The 26,816-nt window shown below is 41.4% G+C and overlaps 1 protein-coding gene across 1 annotated transcript in view; it reads left to right on the top strand.

The window, feature by feature from the left end:
- LOC126226608 (juvenile hormone esterase-like) overlaps positions 1–15,983 on the top strand; it is a gene marked incomplete at its 5' end in the record, with an annotated part of 38,130 nt that extends 22,147 nt beyond the window's left edge. The window contains one exon of the mRNA XM_049942230.1: positions 15,336–15,983. Within this exon, the coding sequence (XP_049798187.1) occupies positions 15,336–15,637 (302 nt within the window). The remainder of the gene's footprint in view (positions 1–15,335) is intronic.
- Between the last annotated feature and the right edge of the window lie 10,833 nt (positions 15,984–26,816).

Consider the following 26,816-nt stretch of genomic DNA (forward strand, 5'->3'; position numbering starts at 1 on the left):
GTCGTGATTCTGTCTTTAAGTTCTGTCGGAAGTATAGTGTTGAAACCGCGAATAAAAGCTGCAGAAGAAATAGTTAAACCGAATGGTAATTTACAAAATTGATAACAGTCGCCAAAACAGAGAAATGCTGAGTACTTTCTGCAATTCGGATGAAGTTGAATTTGCCAAAATCCCGATTTCAAATCTAGTGTGGAATAAATAGCCGTACCATGAAATTTCTGTAGAAGTTCCTCTAGTGTCTGTGGTCGATCTGTTTCATTGATAATAATGTCATTGATGTGACGCAACTGCCGGTTCAATAATTCCTTGGTCAAGCATAGCTTGCAATTCTTTTTTAACTTGTTCTCTATGGATATATGGAATGGGATAATGCTTTGCTTTAAATGTATCGTGCTGTTTAACTTGAAATTCATACATAAAACCGGACATAGTACCAGGAATGTTGTCGAAAACTGGAGCTTGCTGTAAAAGAATTTTGTGTAGTTGCGTGCGTTCGTCGTCTGTATTTGCACTACTTTGTTTAACTTTATCACAAATCATCTGCAATAAGTCGTAGTCAGCTTCGTCTGGAGTATTATAGTTATGTACGTACGTATCAGTGAACAATGTGGGATTACAGTCTATGTTACGTGATACGGAAATGACCTCTGTGCGGTTAATTGTTTGTTCTTCCGCAGATAGTGAGTGCTGAAATTCTAAAGCAAGTTGTACATTTTCATCCTTTAACATTAAATAAGAATTCTGAAAATCAATAACTGCGTCGTGTTGTACCAGAAAATTCGTACCTAAAATAACGTCTGTTGTCAATAAAGGAACAATCCAAAAATTTGAGTGAAAAGTATGACCTGCAATACAAAATGATAAATGCGTCTGTAATTTAACGTCTACACCTTTACTCGATACTGCTCCTTTCACTTTCATTTTGCCTAATGGTAATGTAGGATATATATTCTCTTTGTTACACTCGTTGAAAGTCTCCTCATTTATAACTGACATAGGTGATCCAGAATCGATTGCTGCTGAAAATTTCGATGAACCTATTTTAATTTCGATGACAGGATGTGAAATGGTTTTCTGAACAACTGGTCATTCCTGTAAAAGAGTGTCTCTGATGTCGTCAAAAGTAATAACATTTTCGTGAACAACATTTTGCGTGTCTAAACCAGTGCTTGTGTTATGGGAAGATGCGACCTGTACAGTATCTAGTCAAATTCTATCTGACGTGTTATTATTATCAGGAGGATGTTGTGGCATTTCTACTACTTGAACTGTTCTATTACTTCTTCCAGATGTATTACGTTCTGGATGATACCTGCTGTCGGGTTCATTCACGAGAATATGTTGTTGCTGATCATTTTGTTGCTGGTAAGACCGACTGTTATTATACGTACGCTGATAATTGTGCTCATTGTTTTTATGTCTGTCGTGATAGTCATTCCTATACGGTGCATTGCGATAGGAATTAAAATACTGTGTTTTCTCTACGTAGTTGCTTCTTTGCTACCGTGCGTTACTACACTCCTGGAAATTGAAATAAGAACACCGTGAATTCATTGTCCCAGGAAGGGGAAACTTTATTGACACATTCCTGGGGTCAGATACATCACATGATCACACTGACAGAACCACAGGCACATAAACACAGGCAACAGAGCATGCACAATGTCGGCACTAGTACAGTGTATATCCACCTTTCGCAGCAATGCAGGCTGCTATTCTCCCATGGAGACGATCGTAGAGATGCTGGATGTAGTCCTGTGGAACGGCTTGCCATGCCATTTCCACCTGGCGCCTCAGTTGGACCAGCGTTCGTGCTGGACGTGCAGACCGCGTGAGACGACGCTTCATCCAGTCCCAAACATGCTCAATGGGGGACAGATCCGGAGATCTTGCTGGCCAGGGTAGTTGACTTACACCTTCTAGAGCACGTTGGGTGGCACGGGATACATGCGGACGTGCATTGTCCTGTTGGAACAGCAAGTTCCCTTGCCGGTCTAGGAATGGTAGAACGATGGGTTCGATGACGGTTTGGATGTACCGTGCACTATTCAGTGTCCCCTCGACGATCACCAGTGGTGTACGGCCAGTGTAGGAGATCGCTCCCCACACCATGATGCCGGGTGTTGGCCCTGTGTGCCTCGGTCGTATGCAGTCCTGATTGTGGCGCTCACCTGCACGGCGCCAAACACGCATACGACCATCATTGGCACCAAGGCAGAAGCGACTCTCATCGCTGAAGACGACACGTCTCCATTCGTCCCTCCATTCACGCCTGTCGCGACACCACTGGAGGCGGGCTGCACGATGTTGGGGCGTGAGCGGAAGACGGCCTAACGGTGTGCGGGACCGTAGCCCAGCTTGATGGAGACGGTTGCGAATGGTCCTCGCCGATACCCCAGGAGCAACAGTGTCCCTAATTTGCTGGGAAGTGGCGGTGCGGTCCCCTACGGCACTGCGTAGGATCCTACGGTCTTGGCGTGCATCCGTGCGTCGCTGCGGTCCGGTCCCAGGTCGACGGGCACGTGCACCTTCCGCCGACCACTGGCGACAACATCGATGTACTGTGGAGACCTCACGCCCCACGTGTTGAGCAATTCGGCGGTACGTCCACCCGGCCTCCCGCATACCCACTATACGCCCTCGCTCAAAGTCCGTCAACTGCACATACGGTTCACGTCCACGCTGTCGCGGCATGCTACCAGTGTTAGAGACTGCGATGGAGCTCCGTATGCCACAGCAAACTGGCTGACACTGACGGCGGCGGTGCACAAATGCTGCGCAGCTAGCGCCATTCGACGGCCAACACCGCGGTTCCTGGTGTGTCCGCTGTGCCGTGCGTGTGATCATTGCTTGTACAGCCCTCTCGCAGTGTCCGGAGCAAGTATGGTGGGTCTGACACACCGGTGTCAATGTGTTCTTTTTTCCATTTCCAGGAGTGTATTTGCTGTACCAGGGACTATACGTGCACGCGGCGAAACATTAAAGCCTGGTTGACCTTGTGCATTCCATTGTTGGTTAGGTATGCTAGGCGGCTGACTTTCATGCTGTTGTGGTGAAAAATGTCTATTGTTACCAAAAAATGCGTTTGCTGTTAATTTTACACATACTGATGATAAAATTTTTGTCTGATACTAAAATTCTCGTGGTTGTCATTTCTTGAGCGTCTAATGAAAAATCGTCACTTTCGGTATAACTTGTCTTATCGGGTTTTCATTATACATTCTTAATCCTAGATAGAGCAATAGTTAAAGAGCTGTTTTGATAGATATAAAGGATAGTAGAAGAGACGGCAGCAGTGCAGAAAACTAAAGATGAAACAGCACTACTACAGCTCGGGGCCCTATGCACGCTACGGCACATATTCATTAAAGCGTAATGAATCCCCTGAGGTCATTTACGCGCTGCAAATAAATTTCAGCTTTCGTGTTATAGGCAATGGCGGTAAAAATTCAGAAATAAATTGCTGTATCCATGCTAATTGTTTCTTCATTACAGGCAATGCTATTAAAAATACAAAAATAAATCGACGTATCCAGTTCAAATCGTGTATCTGTGCTCTGTCATTATTAAATTCCTTAGATCTTTTTACAAATGCAAATTGCTTATAATCAACGTTCTCGTCACTGAATTTGAGAACACGTTCAGGTTTGTGTGAGAATCTGTTTGTCTGTATCTGTTCTGAATCTAAGTCCCGTACTCTCTGTAGATTACTCAAATTATACGCGCTGCGTGAGTCTGACAAATGTTCGCCAAATGGCGTCTGCTGTGATGTGTTAAACCCAGAAACATTTTTTATCTCTGTCACCTCTTGCTGTAAACATGACAATTTTCTACGCAACGTGTTATTAGAGGAATCGATCTCATTAATTGTCTGCTGTAAATTTTGGAATTCAGGTGTTTGGTTAAATGAAATCGGTGCAGTATCGTATGATTTGTTGTCATTATTACTTTCAATAACATCAATACGACTGGCCAATTCATCATATTTTTCAGTCAGTATTTTTACCTGATCATCGGTTTTAATGTCAGAAGCATTAATCTGTTTTTGTAATTTACGTGTGGTTTCGTTCAATTTTTTAACATCAGCTTTGACGACATCGGAATCCTGTGTTAGTTCTAATTGTTCGAGTCTGTCGGTCACTGTTTGAAAATCTGTTGTGTATGTGTCTGTTTTCGATTTAAGATCGGAAATTTCGTCACGTAATTCTGTGTTCGACTGTTTGATGGTATTAATTTCATCGGACACTGCAGCAATATTGCTGTCCACATATGTCTTTGCTTTCGCGAACAATTTACGTTTGTCTTCTTGTCTTTGTGCTGTGATTGTTTCCATTACTTGTCGTTTTACTTTATTTTGATCCTGAATAAATTTGCGGAAACGCGTATCACTGTTTTGTATGTAGTGATTAAAACGTTCGTCAATCTGCGTGTTCTGTTGGTCGAATTTCGCGTCTATCTTTGCATCCATTGTGCGCGAAAGTTCCGCCGTCATTGCTTTAAACTCGTCGCGTAATTCTGTAGCCTTTTCAGAGCATTGTTTAGCGACTCCGCTAATTTCTTCTCTAAGTGTTTCTGTTGTAGCTGTTTGCATTTCCCTTAATTCCTGAGCAACAGACCTAATTTCTTCGCTACTTTTTCTTGAACAAGCCTCAATTTCCTCGCGTAATTGTTCCTTAGTATCATGGCACTTCGCAGCAACGGCTCTAATTTGTTCACTAAGCTGTCTCGAATTGTTGTCTAATTTTTCATTAAGGTGTTTGTTCTGTTCACTAAGTTGTTTGAAATCTTCTTTGAATTGTTTGTTATCTTCATTAAGGTTGTCTAATTTTTTATTAAAGTGTTGTTTGAGATTTTCGTTATCTTGTTTGTTCTGTTCTCTAAGTTGTCTGTGATTTTTGTCTTGTCTTTCATTCTGTTGTTTGAAATTTTCATTAAGTTGTTGTAGCAATATTGCCATAATTTGATCCAAGCCATTATTACCTACTCTATTCACTGTGCTGTTTAATGGTGGATCTGGAGTTGTCTCGCTTTCTGTAACCATTTGGTTATTCTGAGATTTACAAAAAGGTTTACCAGTCGAATGTACACTGTCGGTCACTATTTCGGAATTAAATGGATCCGTCGTACTTTCAGTACCCTGTCCATTTTCATTAAAAAAATTTGTCTGTACGTTATTTGAATTTTCCAAACCGGGTGTGTTAAGCTGGGCAGCGGTCATTACAATAGAGCTCCCCGAGTTCAATTGTCGTCAAATTAACAGAGGATACAATTAAGTTTGCTTGTTCATCATTAAGGTCTACATCATTATTGGAGGTTGGAACGCACTGATTGTCAGTGAACGCAAGATTGTCATCATTACACTGCGTGTCACAAGTACTATCGGTGAAGTTGCTGAAGTCGGTAATTTCATTCATAATACCTCGTGATATACTATTCACAGTCTTTCGCGGAATTTTTACAATAGTCACAATTATTCACAAAAGAAATAAGCACAATGCAAAAAGCAACAAACACAAATACAACAGAGCAACGAATTGCCGATAATCTGAGGAAAGAAAGTCATAAAATTAGTAAAAGCGTTGCGCCAAATGCTAATTATATTAAGTAAATAAGAGCAAATATCTGACTATTTTTCAGAAGATTCTCAAAGAAATACGATCCTGGACCGGATGTCGCCAATTGTAACTTTTTGAAAATAAGATATATATTAGTTTAATTTCACCGGAGAATTTTGAAAAAAAGGACAATAATATAATGTTAATGTAATTTCTTTGGAGAATTTTGAAAAGACAATAATTAAATGTTAATGGGAATAGAACCTAGTGTAACCTTCCCACAAAAATATGAAAATGAAAAGAATTGAATAAGAATTGCAAATAGTACCAAATGTTAGCTTCCCACAGTAGTAAAACTCAATGATAATAACAATGTGCAAAAATATTAAGTTCCCACAAAATTAACGTTATGATCAACCTGATAAATTTTATAAGGTCATCTGCGATGACCTTAGGCCCTGTGCAAATCTGATAAATTGATTCTGGCAGGAAAAGCATAGGAAGTATTGTTTCAATTGTAATGATTATTTTCTTAAAAAATTGCTTTCAGAACAAATTATTATTGGGGCGATTCTTGAACAAATTAATTGCTGTTAAGATACATTACATTATCAGATGAGCGCAATGCTGCTTCATTACCTTATTTAAAAAATATACCTCGTTCCGAACCTTGACCAGAGCCCCATGTCGACGCCCGCCGACTCCTCACACACAACTGCGACTGACTCTCGCGCGCTACTACATGTTCTCGCGACTCGCTACGTACAACTGCCTCGCAACTGCAACTACCGACTCCCTACATGCAACTGCACTGAACTCTCGCGCGGTCAAGCGCAGACTAGCAACGATAAATAACTCTCTGGTCAGAGATTCTGTCATGCCTCGCCATCGCTGCTACCGAGTACATACGCGTTTCAAGCTACGGACAGTATGGCCACACAAATGTAGAATTACCTCCATTACGTGTATCTCTTTCTTTGCCTCGCTCTTGGTCTCGATCTTATTTCCTCTATCTTCGCTTAATTTCAGCATCTTCAACCAAAAACTGAGAATATCTCTACGTTTTATTTATGACGTCTTCCATAATATTTAAATAACATTTTCTGTTTTATTTAGACGTGATAATGTTACTTTCATACTCCTGGCGCATTTCCCTGCATTGCGAATACTAAAACGTTCGCAGGTTTATTCATTTATTTTTTGGCTGAGGTACGTCTTCTGAACTTGCAGACGTCCCACTGTGATGGAGGTTTATTGTTTTTATTCCTAACACTGTGCTAACCACAAAACTCTTTTCGATTAGTTACCACAAAATTATGAACATAGTTGTCTATTTTTGGTTCATAGCGGCAATACCAACTTACAGTATGCAACATAAGAACACAAAAAGTCCCCGCATTTTACTAAGAAACCAGCCAAGTGGACTTTTTTGAGTGATTTCTTATCTAAACTCGAAACTTAACGTAATGGCGAACCGTAATAAGAGGACGGTGTTTGACTTTTTCAGCACTACACTGTACATTTACTCCCATACAAAAATATTCCATCATTAACTCATATTATCTTGTTTTCCAGATTACCTGGTTTCTGTCCAATTTCTCTTGAACCGTTAGCCCACGAGTGACAGCGTATGGCGGCTGCCCCCGCCCGTAGCAGAGAAAATTCTTTACAAACCGAACTCGTGTCCTAACTCACTATGGAACTACCAATTCAGTTATCAGTTTCAGGAAAATTATAACGTCTAATGGGTGCTGACTAATAGCGAAAGCAACTAGAGGCAATTGTCGTGAAATCTCAAAACTATATCTTCGTTCACCGTGAAACTTGAATGAATTACTGCAACCCTCGCCCCATACTGTTTTGTTACCTCTGTGTCGGGAAAGAGTTTCATTGTTTATGTAGTAGTTTCCTCTTCGTACCGAGCGAGTTGGCGCAGCGGTTAGCACGCTGGACTCCCCATTCGGGAGGACGACAGTTCAGACCGGCGTCCGGCCGTCTTGATTTTGGTTTTCCGTGATTTCCCTAAATCGCTTAAGGCGAATTCCGGGATGGTTCCGTTGAAAGCCCTAACCCGGGCTTGTGTCCCGTCTCTAATGACCTCGTTGTCGACAGGACGTTAAACCCTAATCTCCTCCTCCTCCTCCTCCTCTTCGTCGATGTTTGTGGTGGCTTATTGGTATATTAAATAATGCACGCACTGCATTTAATATCAGGTTCCTATTTTTCGAATTTATAGAATGATTTGGCTCGAAGTGTAGTGAACAAAACTTCACGTTATTGTGCTACATACGCCCTCTTTCCTTAAAAATACCGTGCTACAAAACAATATAAATGAAGCTCTTCACATGCATCAGATATCGTATTCAACAGTGTAGCTTACTGACCAGTTAAAGGGGGGACATTCATGAAAGACGCACGCACTATTTAAAAGACGAATCAAATCTACAATTTTCAAAAAATAAGGTATGTACTTTTTTCTCAGAAACAATTGAAGAGAAAAAATGGTTCAAATGGCTCTGAGCACTATGGTACTCAACATCTGAGGTCATCAGTCCCCTATAACTTAGAACTACTTAAACCCAACTAACCTAAGGACATCACACATATCCATGCCCGAGGCAGGATTCGAAACTGCGACCGTAGCAATCACGCGGTTCCGGACTGAAGTGCCTAGAACCGCACGGCCACCGCGGCCGGCTATTTTGAAGAGATTTTTACATAATGTTCTCTGGTTCTCTGTTTCAGCTCTTTGCATGTAGTAAGCTTCACTTACGAGGTTTTTTTGAGCATATCGAATAGGAGAATTTTAATATTTTTAATTATAATTTCATAACTATAATATAAAAGTCATGCAAAATTCCAAACACCTTGCCCCCTATCTTAGCCTACACACAGATCGCAAAATTTGCTCTTGAGACATCATTTACTGCGTTTATAGAAATAAGTGTACAACATTTCATAACTCTAACCTTAATATATTCTGAGAAAGGGGTACATAAAGCTCAAAAAACATGATTTTCAGGAAATGCAATTCAAAGTTCAACCTAACTTTTCTCTTATGTCATCTCTTCAGAAGTTCCCAGATTTTTACTGAGGGTCGTCTTTCCCTTCAATGCTTCTCTTCTGATTTCTTGTTTGCTGTCTTCTTTCCTTTAGCAGATCTTCTATTGACTTTTCACCTGCAAACAGAAGTTGTAAATCTGTGCTTCTCAATATGTCTTAAGTGAAATTTCCTATCTTAGAGTCTGTTCTCTCTAATGGCCACGATAACTTGACGATCTCGCTAGCGCTACCAGAAGCGGAGAAAATCGGCGCTACTTGAAAGATATTCATTTGCTCCTAGCGCTTCAAACGTCAGGCTGCCCGTAGATGCGAAGTATTACAAAAGGCTTGCGTCCACTAGCAACTAACTTCCTTAAGCACTTGCTGAGGCGTTTACATTGGAACAAAAACTTACACAAGTTCACTTCTTCAGGTCACTGGGACAAGTTTAATTCAGGGACTCGCCGCAAGTACTTGTTACAGAAGTGCAGCTATTCTTAAAAACCAGAGCAGTCGCCACTGTTGTCACATTATTATTAATGAATAAAAATCATGACGAAATCCAAAAATAAAAAATTTAAAAACATATAAGAGGAGTAAATATTGTTGTCACCAATCAACGCTATTCCAGTTAACTAAAATCAGAGGACTTCACATAGATTAAAAACTTTGGAGAAGTCGTACGTAAATTTCGAACATGTCTTGTCTATTGTATCATCAAGTATTCGATAACAGAAAACAAAAATGCGGCTCAGTATCTCACCAAGAGACTCCCTGCTGATTACTATTCGATTTTTACAAGCAGTATTTACAAATTCCACTATCCATTCTGATGAAACAAATTGAATGATAAACTCATTTCGCAGTTCCTTGACTGGTAGGACCAATTATGTGTCTTTAGGGGTTCCAACGGTACGTTTGTTTTGGGCCATCTGTCTTTGTGCCATTCTCCTTTTCGACAATAATATTTTCGCGCCGGTACAGAACAGTCACAATTTTTGTAAGTTTGAGAAAAACCTCGACAAAAGGCAAATTCGGCAAGTACTTGCAAGCAAGATACAAGAAACTAAAATGAATTGTCGCCTCCAACGGAGTGCACGCTGATTTGGGACTTCCTTACGAATTAAAACTGTGTGCCGGACCGAGACTCGAACCTGGGAAGCGATCTGGAGCAGAGTTTTAATTTGTCAGGAAGTTTTATGCAAGTAATTGTTTCCACTAACTTGCGAACCTCCTGAATTTAATGAAACTAGCCTACGTCGGCGGGAGGGTGGCGGGTTAACAGATATGGTCGTTCGTAATATTCCATATAATTCTGCGACCGTATGGATAATGCGCCATATCGCAGAAGTAATTTCGACAGAATGCCTAATAAATACGAGCTCAGAATTACGGTGTTAGGACGGTTGCAAGACGGGCAAATAAACTGCAACGACTCAGAGAGGAAGGCTGAATTGTTACCTACAATAAACGAAAACAAACTAGCTGTGAAAGTGTACATTGCGGATAAAATCGCTGAGAGCAGGCACCACAAAGCAGTGTAATTGTGACGTAAACCCGATAGAATTGGCATTGGCCAAAATAAAACACAGTTTCAGGAAGAACAACGTCGCTGGTGACATGTCGAAGGAAAGATTGCAGACTCTTGTTAATGCTGCTTTCCCTTCAGTTAATGCACAGGACTGACAAGGCAACTGCAGGAGAGTGGAGCAGTTGGATCAAGAGCGCTGAACACGCGATGGAATAATGGAAACAGCCATCGATAAAGCTATCATCAATACCATGCCCTCAAGCGATAATGACAAATGATCATCATCATCATCTTGATTCTAACGCAAATCACAGTGATCTTTAGTGAACATCACTATGACAATTCTTTCAGGTACAGTTAATTACACTTTGTAAACATTACTGCTGTGCTGCGTTTAATAAATGAAATGTGCAAACAGATTCCAAAAATAATTTTTTTTATTTTATATTCATAGTGTCGAAAGTTGTATATTTATCTAGTTTCATTTTTGATTGTTTTCTACATCTACATACATACTCCGCAATCCACCATACGGTGCGTGGCGGAGGGTACTCGTACCACAACTAGCATTTTGTCTCCCTGTTCCACTCCCAAACAGAACGAGCGAAAAATGACTGCCTATATGCCTCTGTACGAGCCCTAATCTCTCTTATCTTTGTGGTCTTTCCGCTCAATGTAAGTTGGCGGCAGTTAAATTATACTGCAGTCAGCCTCAAAATGCTGGTTCCCCAAATTCCCTCAGTAGCGATTCACGAAAAGAACGCCTCCTTTCCTCTAGAGAATCCCACCCGAGTTCCTGAAGCATTTCCGTAACACTCGCGTGATGATCAAACCTACCAGTAACAAATCTAGCAGCCCGCCTCTGAATTGCTTCTATGTCCTCCCTCAATCCGACCTGATAGGGATCCCAAACGCTCGAGCAGTACTCAAGAATAGGTCGTATTAGTGTTTTATAAGCGGTCACCTTTACAGATGAACCACATCTTCCCAAAATTCTACCAATGAACCGAAGATGACTATCCGCCTTCCCCACAACTGCCATTACATGCTTGTCCCACTTCATATCGCTCTGCAATGTTACGCCCAAATATTTAATCGACGTGACTGTGTCAAGCGCTACACTACTAATGGAGTATTCAAACATTACGGGATTCTTTTTCCTATTCATCTGCATTAATTTACATTTATCTACACTCCTGGAAATGGAAAAAAGAACACATTGACACCGGTGTGTCAGACCCACCATACTTGCTCCGGACACTGCGAGAGGGCTGTACAAGCAATGATCACACGCACGGCACAGCGGACACACCAGGAACCGCGGTGTTGGCCGTCGAATGGCGCTAGCTGCGCAGCATTTGTGCACCGCCGCCGTCAGTGTCAGCCAGTTTGCCGTGGCATACGGAGCTCCATCGCAGTCTTTAACACTGGTAGCATGCCGCGACAGCGTGGACGTGAACCGTATGTGCAGTTGACGGACTTTGAGCGAGGGCGTATAGTGGGCATGCGGGAGGCCGGGTGGACGTACCGCCGAATTGCTCAACACGTGGGGCGTGAGGTCTCCACAGTACATCGATGTTGTCGCCAGTGGTCGGCGGAAGGTGCACGTGCCCGTCGACCTGGGACCGAACCGCAGCGACGCACGGATGCACGCCAAGACCGTAGGATCCTACGCAGTGCCGTAGGGGACCGCACCGCCACTTCCCAGCAAATTAGGGACACTGTTGCTCCTGGGGTATCGGCGAGGACCATTCGCAACCGTCTCCATCAAGCTGGGCTACGGTCCCGCACACCGTTAGGCCGTCTTCCGCTCACGCCCCAACATCGTGCAGCCCGCCTCCAGTGGTGTCGCGACAGGCGTGAATGGAGGGACGAATGGAGACGTGTCGTCTTCAGCGATGAGAGTCGCTTCTGCCTTGGTGCCAATGATGGTCGTATGCGTGTTTGGCGCCGTGCAGGTGAGCGCCACAATCAGGACTGCATACGACCGAGGCACACAGGGCCAACACCCGGCATCATGGTGTGGGGAGCGATCTCCTACACTGGCCGTACACCACTGGTGATCGTCGAGGGGACACTGAATAGTGCACGGTACATCCAAACCGTCATCGAACCCATCGTTCTACCATTCCTAGACCGGCAAGGGAACTTGCTGTTCCAACAGGACAATGCACGTCCGCATGTATCCCGTGCCACCCAACGTGCTCTAGAAGGTGTAAGTCAACTACCCTGGCCAGCAAGATCTCCGGATCTGTCCCCCATTGAGCATGTTTGGGACTGGATGAAGCGTCGTCTCACGCGGTCTGCACGTCCAGCACGAACGCTGGTCCAACTGAGGCGCCAGGTGGAAATGGCATGGCAAGCCGTTCCACAGGACTACATCCAGCATCTCTACGATCGTCTCCATGGGAGAATAGCAGCCTGCATTGCTGCGAAAGGTGGATATACACTGTACTAGTGCCGACATTGTGCATGCTCTGTTGCCTGTGTCTATGTGCCTGTGGTTCTGTCAGTGTGATCATGTGATGTATCTGACCCCAGGAATGTGTCAATAAAGTTTCCCCTTCCTGGGACAATGAATTCACGGTGTTCTTATTTCAATTTCCAGGAGTGTATATTTAGACTTAGCTGCCATTCTCTCCACCAATCACAAATCCTGTCCAAGTCATCTTGTATCCTCCTATAGTCAACGACGACACCTTCCTGTACACCACAGCATCATCAGCAAACAGCCGCACATTGCTATCCACGCTATTCAAAAGATCATTTATGTAGATAGAAAACAACAGCGGACCTACCACACTTCCCTGGGGCACTCCAGATGATACTCTCACCTCCGATGAACACTCACCATCGAGGACAACGTATTGGGTTCTATTACTTAAGAAGTCTTCGAGCCACTCACATATTTGGGAACCAATCTCATACGCTCGTACCTTAGTTAGGAGTCTGCAGTGGGGCACGAGTCAAACTCTTTCCGGAAGTCAAGGAATATGGCATCCGTCTGACACACTTCATCCATGGTTCGCAAGATATCGTGTGAAAATAGGGCGAGTTGCGTTTCGCAGAACCGATGCTTTCTAAAGCCGTGCTGATTCAGGGACAGCAACTTCTCTGTCTCAATGAAATTCTTTATATTCGAATTGAGAATATGTTCGAGAATCCTGCAACAAACCGATGTTAAGGATATTGGTCTGTAATTTTAAGGATCCGTCCTTCTACCCTTCTTATATACAGGCGTCACCTGCGCTTTTTTCCAGTTGCTCGGGACTTTACGTTGGGCAAGAGATTCGCGATAAATGCAAGCTAAGTAAGGAGCCCAGGTTCGTCGTTGAGTACACCATCGCAGGCGCTACTGTCTGTGATGCAGTGTCAAGGATAACCGCAGCCATGGTCTCCGACCTGATAGTCCATGCTGCTGCAAACGTCGTGGAACTGTTCGTGCAGATGGTTGTTGTCTTGCAAACGTCCCCATCAGTTGGCTCAGGGATCGAGACGTGGCTGCACGATTCGTTACAGTCATGCCGGTAAGATGCCTGTCATCTCGACTGCTAGTGATACGAGGCCGTCGGGATCCAGCACGGCGTTCCGTATTACCCTCCTGAACCCACCGATTCCATATTCTGCTAACAGTCATTGGATCTCGACCAACGCGAGCAGCAATGTCGTGATACGATAAACAGCAATCGCGATAGGCTACAATCCGACCTTTATCAAAATCGGAAACGAGATGGTACACATTTCTCCTCCTTACACGAGGCATCACAACAACGTTTCACCAGGCAACGCTGTCAACTGCTGTTTGTGTATGAGAAATCGGTTGGAAACTTTCCTCATGTCAGCACGTTGTAGGTTTCACCACCTGCGCCAACCTTGCGTGAATGCTCTGAAAAGCTAATCATTTGCGTATCACAGCATCTTCTTCCTGTCGGTTAAATTTCGCGTCTGTAGCACGTCATCATCGTGGTGTAGCAATTTTAATGGCCAGTAGTGTATTTACACCAACTAACGTGGCACCGATGAAGACTGGGATGTTCATCTGTTGACACCATGCGGAAATATGTAGCCCATACTGCACTTTTCATGTCACTTACAATGGATAGGTTCTGCCTGACAGCCTTACCATGATACACGTACATAAATCTCCGTCAGTATCAAGGAGCAAAACAAAAATAGCTTCTTCATAAGCAAAGGAGTTGGTCTGTCACTGTTTCTAACATACAGAACACTGTCACAGATGACCTATAAAACCAAAGAGTAAATATCACAGCCGTCTAGATGTAAGCTGTCCAATTTTGCTTGAAAGTAATCCACAGAATCGTTGTTGCTTCAAAAAGTGGGCGTGTTAGGAAGGTCGCGTCACAGATTTAATTATTTTTCGGGCATTCGGGTGCGATTTCAGCATTGGAACTTTGGGAACTTACTGTCCATGAGTTCTAATAATAAATAAAAAATAAACTGAAAACTGAATTTCATGTACGTCCCCCTCAACGCGACGCTATCGCAATCTATAACGACAACGAGTAGGAGCGTCGCTTCTGATTGAGCTAGTAGGCTCTTGAACTTCTCCTTCTTAACTATATTTCACTACATCCTCAAAGACATCAAAACTGTTATTTCTATTAAATATAAAACACAATCTTTTGCATTAAATGAGCAATTACAATCAATGCTATAAAATAAGTGACTCATGTTATGACAAGACGTTTTCGTTACGACATCCAGAAATTTTTTTGAAAACAGCATTAGCCCCTCCTCACTCAACATGAACTGCCATATCGAGTAAACTGGGTTTGGAGTGTGGACACCGCAGCTGGACTCGTATAGGGCCTAGACGTGCAGTAGATCATACCCCTTCTGATCAGTCTGATTTAGGCTATTGACGATTTCCCTAAATCATTTGTGGTTAATGCTGGGGTGGGTGCTTTCACTAACACCCACTTCCTCTTACATCAAGAGATTTGTGCTCCGTCTCTATTTTTAAATTTCGGACAAATTAGAGTATGTTCCTATTTTCCGAGGGAGGCCGATCTCAAGAGACTGTTGTTCTCAAAAGGTAGGTATCTGTTCTGATATAATAGCCTGACAAACACAGTCTAGCCCTTTAAAAATATTCCGAGCAGTTAATACAGAGCAGTATAGTATTACCTTAATTCGTTACTGTTTCATTGTGGGAGTGTTCTATCTTTGGTGAAATTTCTCTGCAGGACTCTTCAGTGGAGTGAGCATGGAGAGTGGGGTAGCAACGACATCCTGGGCGCTGACAGACAAACCCCGCGAGAGGGCGTACCGGATGGCGGAGGCAGTTCATGACATCCAGTCTTACAAATTTCAAAACTCCGCCATCTCTCTCCCCACATCCACCACTGCTGGCGGCTCACCTCCAACTGCGCAACGCTATGCGCTGTTCGCACCCAGCTGCCCAACACTACAACGGCAGACCACAATGCAAACTAGCCACAGACTGCACACAGCACAGCCAGTGATTTTCATACAGAGCGCTACGTAACGTTGCCAATAAGAAAACATAAAACAGCACAGCCAGTGATTTTCATACAGAGCGCTACGTAACGTTGCCAATAAGAAAACATAAACAGCCTACTTACATAGCCCCCATGCTCCCCACAAAAAATTTTACAAATTGGGTTGGGCAGTGCCCAATACAGATTTGAAAAAATTTTTCATAATTACAATAACAAAGAAATCAAATACACACACTTATTGATACAATGTTGGTCAAAAGCTAAAATTTTCTCACAGTCCATAAAGACAGTCCTGATCGTTGATCACACTAAAATTGCCGTGTTTTTCTCAAAGTCTGAGCAGTAGAAGAAAATGCACATAGACGTAGTGGATTTCCATGCAGTCTTGAAGAAGTATCGTTGTCCTTCCAACGGAAAGACAGTGCTGACTCTTGACATGCTGACACGTAATGGGCCACAACAGAGCAAACCCACAGCGTAGTCTATCGAAGTTTTGAAGAATATCGTTTGGTAGGTCATCACAGAGCAGACCCACTGTAGTCCTGGTAGAGATTATGGTATTGGTGGGCCACCAGAGGTGCAGACCCACTGCAGTCCTTGTAGAAATAATGGTATTGGTGAGTCATCAAAGGTGCAGACCCACTGCAGTCCTTGTAGAGATATAATGGTACTGGTGGGCCACCAGAGGCGCAGACCCACTGTAGTCCTTGTAGAGATGGCCAGAAGCCATCTGTTGTGACTGTGCAGGTACACAATCACCATTGAAGAGTCTTGCGGATAATATAACAAGTCCATAACCACCACTTGTGCACTCACAAAGTTGTTGGAATTGTCCTTAGAACAAGCAATGCTGTTATCCAGTCCCTTGCTGAATTATTAACACACGTGCAAACACTAACAGTCCCTACTTGTCACATATTGTCCATATACTATGACCAACAAAAACGTGTGCAGTGAAATGTAACTTACAAGTTGCTTAATTTGATGACCTGGTGTCAATTACAATTTTATAACATAAGAACACAATAACAAAGGTACAAAACACATCATTCAAGAACATAACAATACAAATAACAGTTGCGGTAATAGGGGCTTTACAAAAGAATAGAAATAAACATATACATCAGTGTTACAAAAAAACGACATAAGTACATACATAAAGATCAGAATAACTTTTGGAATATCAACTTCCACATGAGCATTAAAACAAAACAGAACAAATACTGTTTAAACATGTTTACAAAGAAAATAAGATGGTATTAGAAAAATTCTACAACATAGGTCTTATCAGATAAACAACTAAAGACAGGAAGTACACAAATACACAAGGGAACACAAACACATAGTGGGAAAACACAAGGAAAGGACAGGGTTTCTTTTACTGCAGTATCTTGCGAACAAAACTTTTTTTGTTCTTGGAGATCTCCCTTCGTTCCTCATTATTTCCAAAAGTCCTATCTGTACCTCTTTTCTGTATTCCAACCATAATTCTTTCAAAATAAATATGGCTCATTGTACAATACTCATGTTGGCCCTATCTGTTTCTTGCGGCTTCTCAATGCATTTCTTCCAATTCATCATAGTTAGTTTCTTATATAGTCTACCCCCTCTTAAGCTAACTTAAATCTACTGAGCTCAGATATATATACCAAGGGACGAGGCAATGCAGCAGCAGAAAACAATTAACACAAACAGCAATGACAAAATATTCAAATTCGCAAAGCAAGCAGCAATATTACAACTAATATAAGGCACTGTGCAGCAAATAATAACAAGAAATCATTAGTAAAACTGGCTTAACAGAATAATACAAAGTCAAATTCAATAACACTATGCCTGGCAAACAGCAGAAGCAAAAGCAATAAATTATATCTAAACATGACAACGCTCAAGCAGAAAAAATATTACAGTAAAGACAACAATGCAGACAAGGGAAATGTATATTCACATCTTAATGTCTAAGTAATTAAAGTGGTGCACCACAAAAACTAATTCTACAAAAAATTACTCAGTAGTTGAAAAGAAAATTATGTATGCAGTTCCTGGTATTAGTCCCTTCTTATTGTTCTTTCCATTCCAAGAGCTCCTTTTTCGAAGAATGTGGATTACAAAATTATTATTTAATAGATCTGCAGACAGAAAATATTTATATTAGTACATCTATAAAATTTTATTTTAACCAGTGCTGCAGTGCAGCTAGAAACTAGATATTAAACAAAATGGGCAAAGCAAGGCGTGAAACGTCATTCACTAGCCATATGGCATTTCTCTCAATTAGAACGACAATAGCCGTGAAATGTTGCGATGCTTTCTACAAAGGAACGTCAATAGCGATTATAATGGCCTCTTTTTTCTTCTACCTGTGCCGCTGGAAGGCTAATGGTTTTTTTTTGTTCGGGCGGCTGTCGCCCAGGTGTCTGACACAGCTGTGTGCCCACGACGTATTACGTGCAGGTGGTCACTTAACTTTCGTACGGAAATATTTACGACAGCAGTTTCCGCTACAATGGCAGTCTTAAATAAAAATATTTCACAGGTCAAGAATTAGCGTTGCAAACCTGTAAAAACAAAATCCCATGAATATAACAGTGTCCAAAAAATTTTCGTCGGCATTGTGATACATTCACGCATTTACACACATTTTATAATTCTAAAAGTACGATTCTCGGTTTCCAACATACGTCTTCACAAGGCAGAGTTCCTAACCGCTACTCATTACTCCTTACCTTATTACACATATACAAATTCGTCGACACTTCTTCAATACTTCATCATTAGATACATAGCATAATCAAATTCTTCATATAACATTAGCTTACTAATCATAAACATACCTCAACAACATAATACACATCGTCGTCGTAAAAAAATAACATCATAACACCTCAGTCAAATCTCAAAATCGTCGTAGCTTCCTCCAATAATTTCAAAACCTAGAAAAATTCTCTGCTCATTTCAGTAGTGTCATCTACCTCAAACGTACTTTAAAATCATGCTCCCTTACCAAATATATCATTCAAAGCTCTCATAGTATCACAATGGGTCCAAAAAAATATGAACAGTTCACAAAGTATAGACAAAATACAATTTCGTAAGTGTGAAGGTATCCAACTGTGTAATTACGTAAACATCTGTCACTGATGTAGTAAAAAGAATGTTTGTTTCTCTGTCAAATAATCAGATAGCTGTGTAATTTATGTGTTAGAGAAATATGGTACCGATGTGTAAAGTTGTATAAGCAAATACCATATTAGCTAGGGCTCCTTGTGCGTGCCAAACACATGGTACACAAAGTAAGCGTGTACCCCCCTGAGGATTAATGTAATTATACCCTCAGGAGTTACAGATTACAGCAATGGAATGAAATGTATCACGGAAAACTTTCTTTGTAATTCAAAAATCTTGAAAAATAAATGTTTTAAGTACAAAATTAATCACTCAAATACGTGTCCTGTAGCGCTAAACTGTGCGTCATGTTGTAAGATAATCTCTGTGGAAGTCTCGTATTTATCGTCCTCCGAAAGCTAAGTTCTGCAGAAGTCAATGTACTTACCTCATGATAAACAAAAGTGAAATGCTTTGCGTATAGATATCGTAGTTATTACGCTTATTGTTGTGATGAAGAAAGTACTGTACTGTAACGTATTGTTGTGCTACGGAAAAGGCTGTCTCATTGTTGCTATACCACAAAAGTTACTACTAAAACATGTTTTTCTTTCCAGAAGAATTCAGAAAGCTGTGCAGATATAAAACAGATAACAGCGCAAAAGCAACATTGTAAACTGTCTCTCATCAGTAGCGTCGTGATAACATCGTGTAGCTGTCACATAAACTAACCTCTGTGTCATCTGGTATCTCACAGAAAGTACTTTAATTTCAGAATGTATTTTCAAATAAACCAAAATGTTGCATTAAAATCTCAAGTTAAAAAAGCACACTATCTCTCAATAAACGGTTTTACGTGTGAAATGTGGTGTAAACCTTTACTCTTCCTAGTACTCAGAGTGTGAACTTGAATGCAATTATCGTGTGGTATACGTCGGTAAAGAATACTGGAATTTTTCTCAAGGTTAGCGTCTATGATATTTTTCTCGGAGCCAGCCGGCGCACGCGGTTCCCTGCGGTGCGGGTCATTGTCTGTTGGCGCGCGTCGTTAATGGGATTCGGAGACCGAACCTCTAGAAATTCGCCTTGCCGAGAGGGCCCAGCTCTGTTATAATCCCGCCAGTTCTGATGAAATTCAGGTCTGTCGTTATATCGGTAGTTTACATAATTTCTTGTTTGTCGGTCATGTGGTGGAGAATTTCTCCCGGAATCGTAAGTGCGCGCCGAACTGTTGCGTCTGAAGTTATTCTGCCCCCTTTCTTTTTTTTTTTTTTTTTTTTAAATTTTTGTTTTTTTTTCTTTTTTTTTTTTTTGTATATTGCGCAATTACCAAATTACTACTTTTAACATTAGTTAATTCATTATTCTGCGGCGCTAACATACTGCTTTCGTCTTCGCTGTCATTTCTCAATTTATTTTGGAGCCTAGTGTTACGTTTTTCACACGCCATTATTGTCACAGTATTTCACACGACAACACAGAAAAACACAATTTGAAGAGCAAAAATAAGAGAACACATTAACATAACACTGAAAATAATATCTAGTTAATTGCAGCTGCGAAATACTTGGTGCAAATCTACATGCATGCCACAACTGTTTTACTGTACAACAATGAAAAACTACAACTACAATGGAAATTCTCTCTATAATTACGCGCTAGCAATAAACAAAATCTACACTAATTACACAAACTACAAGAAAAAAAATCAGAAGATTCCAGTGAGGTATCCTCGGCTAAGGGTCGACATATGAAACGTCCCCTTTCTAACAATTTTTACACTACTGTGCTTAAACTGACGCACAATATTTTTTAGCGCAACGCAATCTGACTTTCAACACACAATATTTTGTTAGCGCAACGCAATCTGACTTTCAAAATTCTCTACAAGAGAATGGCCCTGACTAACATTAAACTATACGTCTCACAAATCACTTACCTCACCAAAAATCTTCGCTGCTCAAGCTACTGCAATACAGCGAGCGCCACTACTGCCAGCTAAATAAAAGATTCAAACTATGGAAGGCACTAACTACTGATAGGGATAGTTAGCAAATGAAAGATATTAATTGAGAACAAACAATGTATTTACCTTGATATGACAAATTACAAAACTCCACCATCTCTCTCCCCACATCCACCACTGCTGGCGGCTCACCTCCAACTGCCCAACGCTACGCGCTGTTCACAGCCAGCTGCCTAACACTACAATGGTTGAGTATTACAACAATGCAAAGCAGCCACAGACTGCACACGGCACAGCCGGTGATTTTCATACTGAGGTGGCGTTATCAATAAAAAAACCTAAACAGCCTACTTACAACGTCATCATGAAGCTGACATATAAAGCTATAAGTAACGCATAAACGAAATGTTTTTGCCAAATACACACATGCTCAAAGGATAATTGCAGAATGTGGTGCCACACAACGTGGCACTAGAAAAACTGGCGCTAATAGCATAGACACATAGAGGACACACATGACACAGATCTCTGTGTCATGTGTGTCCTCTATGTGTCTATGCTATTAGCGCCAGTTTTTCTAGTGCCACGTTGTGTGGCACCACATTCTGCAATTATCCTTTGAGCATGTGTGTATTTGGCAAAAACATTTCGTTTATGCGTTACTTATAGCTTTATATGTCAGCTTCATGATGACGTGCCCATCACTTCGTTAATGGTTAAAGTTATATATTTGCATTCAAGTAATACACTGCCCGAAATTCGAAAAAGTTTGCAATGAAAAATAGGTGTGGCCATGACTTTGCGCTTGGTACATATTACCTTGTAATATGTTGCTGTGTATGAAATTTAGCTAGCGAATTGAATTTTTCTTTTGACTTGATTGGAGATCTTTGTCTGTCATCAATTTAGAGAAAATTAATGTTGTGTAGCAGACTCATTTGCGAACGCGTGCACCAGCGATAAAGCCAGAATGAAATATTCACAACATTCCTCATCTTTCAGACGTCGAAATAAGATTTTGGCTAATGATAGCACCTTGTGCCATAATGTTATTATGCTCAATTTCGTTATCTACCGTGTTATTCCACTCACTAAAGACTTTTTCGATGAAAGAATGTAATTTTTGAGCGCCATCTACAGCTGGTGAAACAAGAAATGCTGTCGGTTCTGGAACAGCATGACTGAAGATATTACAAGTATTTTTTTATACTGAGGATGTGCTTTTTCATAAGCCATTGACCTTACTTTTCCTTAGTTCCTCACTGAATAAACCACTGTTTCAGAATCCTGTCGCAACTGCGTTTGCAAAAAATTTTTGGGAGTTGGTGTTGTGTAATCTCCACAGAGTTTTGGCAAGGGAAGCAAATGTTAACATGGCTACAAGAGAAATGTTGGTTCTACTCATAATTCGCCACTTATGACGCTTCTCTGAAAGCTACAAATGGTTAATAGGCCAGACGATAACAAATCGCTGCTTTTGTTGCGTTTTCTGCTAAATTGTTTTGATACTAAGCAAAGCAGAGGCGACAGTAGATCTTTTTGAATGGTCACCTTGCAAGTTTGGGTATGGAGGAGCTCCAATCAATATTTACCAAAACAGTGAGTGTAGAAATCAGTCTAGAATGACACTTTCCCTCCAGCACTCGGCCTTTCCCCTACAGCACCTGCCCACAACCCCCACCACTGCCACTCTCACCCCCTCACCACGCATGTCCTGCCAACTGCACGTCTACTGGCCATGTTATTCTGTGTGCACTCCAGCACTGTGGCAAAGCCGTTAGTAACAATGTAACACATAGAGTATTAAATACAGTACTGAAAAATTTTCTAGACTGCAGTACTTTTAAATTTGAATCGATCATTTAGTACTTTGGAACAGTTTTTCACATTTGGAAAATCCTTACTTTTCTTGAGTATTTTTATAATTTCAGAAAATCACTGGAGCACACACAAAGTGAATGCCATCGCATTGTGGCGTCATAGCCAGACTTAACGAATTTTCCCCTATATCAAGAGAAATAATTACTAAATGACTGCTTAAGTGAAAGACTATTTAATTTTACTAATTGAAACATCTATGCAATACAGCGCTGCATGAACCTTGTAACTGATACTTGGGGGAAGTGGCAACAAAACGACTATTCACGTTGGTGTGTAGAATATATGAGTGTGGCGATATACCATCTGACTTTCGGAAAAGCAGCATCCACACAATTCCGAAGACGGCAAGAGCTGACAAGTGCGAGAATCATCGGACAATCAGCTTAACAGCTCATGCATCGAAGCTGCTTACAAGAATAATATACAGAAGAATGGAAAAGAAAATTGAGAATGCGCTAGGTGACGATCAGTTTGGCTTTAGGAGAAGTAAAGGGACGAGAGAGGCAATTCTGACGTTACAGCTAATAATGGAAGCAAGACTAAAGAAAAATCAAGACACTTTCATAGGATTTGTCGACCTGGAAAAAGCGTTCGACAATATAAAATGGTGCAAGCTGTTCGAGATTCTGAAAAAAGTAGGGGTAAGCTATAGGGAGAGACGGGTCATATACAACATGTACAACAACCAAGAGGGTATAATAAGAGTGGACGATCAAGAACGAAGTGCTCGTATTAAGAAGGGTGTAAGACAAGGCTGTAGCCTTTCGCCCCTACTCTTCAATCTGTACATCGAGGAAGCAATGATGGAAATAAAAGAAAGGTTCAGGAGTGGAATTAAAATACAAGGTGAAAGGATATCAATGATACGATTCGCTGATGACATTGCTATCCTGAGTGAAAGTGAAGAAGATCTGCTGAACGGAATGAACAGTCTGATGAGTACACAGTATGGTTTGAGAGTAAATCGGAGAAAGACGAAGGTAATGAGAAGTAGTAGAAATGAGAACAGCGAGAAACTTAACATCAGGATTGATGGTCACGAAGTCAATGAAGTTAAGGAATTCTGCTACCTAGGCAGTAAAATAACCAATGACGGACGGAGCAAGGAGGACATCAAAAGCAGACTCGCTATGGCAAAAAAGGTATTTCTGGCCAAGAGAAGTCTACTAATATCAACTACCGGCCTTAATTTGAGGAAGAAATTTCTGAGGATGTACGTCTGGAGTACAGCATTGTATGGTAGTGAAACATGGACTGTGGGAAAACCGGAACAGAAGAGAATCGAAGCATTTGAGATGTGGTGCTATAGACGAATGTTGAAAATTAGGTGGACTGATAAGGTAAGGAATGAGGAGGTTCTACGCAGAATCGGAGAGGAAAGGAATATGTGGAAAACACTGATAAGGAGAAGGGACAGGATGATAGGACATCTGCTAAGACATGAGGGAATGACTTCCATGGTACTAGAGGGAGCTGTAGAGGGCAAAAACTGTAGAGGAAGACAGAGATTGGAATACGTCAAGCAAATAATTGAGGACGTCGGTTGCAAGTGCTACTCTGAGATGAAGAGATTAGCACAAGAAAGGAATTCGTGGCGGGCCGCATCAAACCAGTCAGTAGACTGATGACCAAAAAAAAAAAAAAAAAAAAAACTGATACTGTGGAAAGAATCATGCAAAGATAACACCGTTAAAATATTATAAACAGACATGTACGAGTGTTAAAAGCTCTCTTGTACTTTAGCTCTCTCTTGCTATCTTGTTCTCTTACAGTTTGGTCTTTTTGGGAATTAGCTTTCTCTCGATCGCTGTCGCTGAGCTGTATTATTATAAGTGAGTTATATTTACGTGTGTAGATTGAATGTTCATCAAAGTATAAGAAATAAAGTGTATATCACGGTTGTGTTATTTGAAGAACCTCTTTCATTTTGGATAAAAAGAAAAAAATAGATTTTATGCATAAAAAGTGAGGAAATTAAATGCGGAAGCTTTTCGTTTCGTTCATGATTATTTCAAAAGCCATTCTGAATGTAATTACTATTTTCATATTACATTCATTAGAACGTACAGTCATTTATTTTTCCCCAAGTCCCATACTTTTTCTGAGAGCAATTGTTGCGGTAGTAAACATTTATTTTCATGGTCATTAGCATACCAAACGAACTAGTTCCAAGATAATGTGAGCTGTAGCTATTTTGTAGTTCTAGTAAAAGTTAACAGTGCTATTGTCATTCTTGATTTTCACGAAAGTAAATGACTTTAAAAAAAAGTAAAAATAGGTTTCAATTTTCTTGTAACGTTACTGCCAAAGGCACGGTCCAATAAATATTTTCAAAAAACGTTTAATGTCTTGATATCACATTCATAATATAAAGAAAATGTCACGTTATTACAAGCGGTAATGCTATAGCTTCAAAGTGGAATAAGAAAATATATTAAACCTCCATTACAGGGCTGGCTAAAGGCGACTGTCTAAAAGTGTTCTAAGGTACAGCACTGTCTCTTATCAGTTACCCTCGATGGATCCTTCCAGTGAGGCTTGACATCTGACCAGAATCAATGATTCTGTTTACTGATCCTTTGCGTCGTCCGCAAACCGCGGATCTGAGGAGAAAAATTTGGTAGCCAATCGTTGTGACCGAGCGGTTCTAGGCGCTTCAGTGCGGTACCGCGCTGCTGCTACGGTCTGAGGTTCGAATCCTGCCTCGGGAATGGATGTGCGTGATGTCCTTAGGTTAATTAGGTTTAAGTAGTTCTAAGTCTACGGAACTGATGACCTCAGATGATTCTGTTTACTGATCCTTTGCGTCGTCCGCAAACCGCGGATCTGAGGAGAAAAATTTGGTAGCCAATCGTTGTGACCGAGCGGTTCTAGGCGCTTCAGTGCGGTACCTCGCTGCTGCTACGGTCTGAGGTTCGAATTCTGCCTCGGGAATGGATGTGCGTGATGTCCTTAGGTTAATTAGGTTTAAGTAGTTCTAAGTCTACGGGACTGATGACCTCAGATGATTCTGTTTACTGATCCTTTGCGTCGTCCGCAAACCGCGGATCTGAGGAGAAAAATTTGGTAGCCCATCGTTGTGACCGAGCGGTTCTAGGCGCTTCAGTGCGGTACCGCGCTGCTGCTACGGTCTGAGGTTCGAATCCTGCCTCGGGAATGGATGTGCGTGATGTCCTTAGGTTAGTTAGGTTTAAGTAGTTCTAAGTCTACGGGACTGATGACCTCAGATGTTAAGTCCCATAGTGCTTAGAGCCATTTGAACCATTTGAAACGATGGTTACCACAGAATATTCGAGTCGCCACTTGTTCAAATTGATCCCGATGGTCTAAATCGTCCTCGGAGATACATCGTAACATTTTCAATTTTTGGGGGTGCAATTTATGGGTGGTCAAAATTCTCATTACTAATGTACGGCTGATCACAGTATGCGGCGGGAACTGGACGGTGTCAGGGTTACCGGTGACGTCGCTTCATCGAGAGCCGTTTCCGATCGACTACCTCTCTGTTCGTCTGAGACACAGTCAGTTCTACGGAATATCCGAGAAGTTTCACGACCGCACCGTCAAGCTGGCATTGACTGTAATCCTCTGCGGTAGTATGGATGCTCCTCTCTCCTGACATCAGGATGATCTCAATGCATTCGACATGTGCTGAATCCATCAGATTTTATGTAACATACACAGAACAAATTTCAGTCATATCTAGAGTGTGAATAAAGTTATGCTTATATGTAAGGCACCTTTGTTTTCCCTCTATGTGTGATACGCCATATTGTTTTCCCGTGCAATTCTCTATGTTTGATACATTACATTATTTCTTGCCATTTCAAAGTTACAAGCTGCATCCAAGATATCGGCGTATAAAATGGCTGCCAAGTTGGTAAAACAGCGATTAGTTAAGTGAGAATAAATCAGAATATTTAATCTAAACGACAAGAAAATATTGAATAAATATACATGGATGATTTTGAAGCAAACCAGGAAGTAAATCAGTCTCATAATTGCCAAACGTATTCTACAACTCGTTGTCTTATAGAGAAAAGGCAACATCGTAGGATACGTTTGCCAACTATGTGACCGATTTACTTCTACGATGCTGCCATTCCTCTATAAGGCAACGAGTTGTAGAATACGTTTGGCAATTATGAGACTGCGGTACCTCGCTGCTGCTACGGTCTGAGGTTCGAATTCTGCCTCGGGAATGGATGTGCGTGATGTCCTTAGGTTAATTAGGTTTAAGTAGTTCTAAGTCT

The sequence above is a fragment of the Schistocerca nitens genome, unplaced genomic scaffold (genome assembly GCF_023898315.1).
Source record: "Schistocerca nitens isolate TAMUIC-IGC-003100 unplaced genomic scaffold, iqSchNite1.1 HiC_scaffold_330, whole genome shotgun sequence".
NCBI lineage: Eukaryota > Metazoa > Arthropoda > Insecta > Orthoptera > Acrididae > Schistocerca > Schistocerca nitens.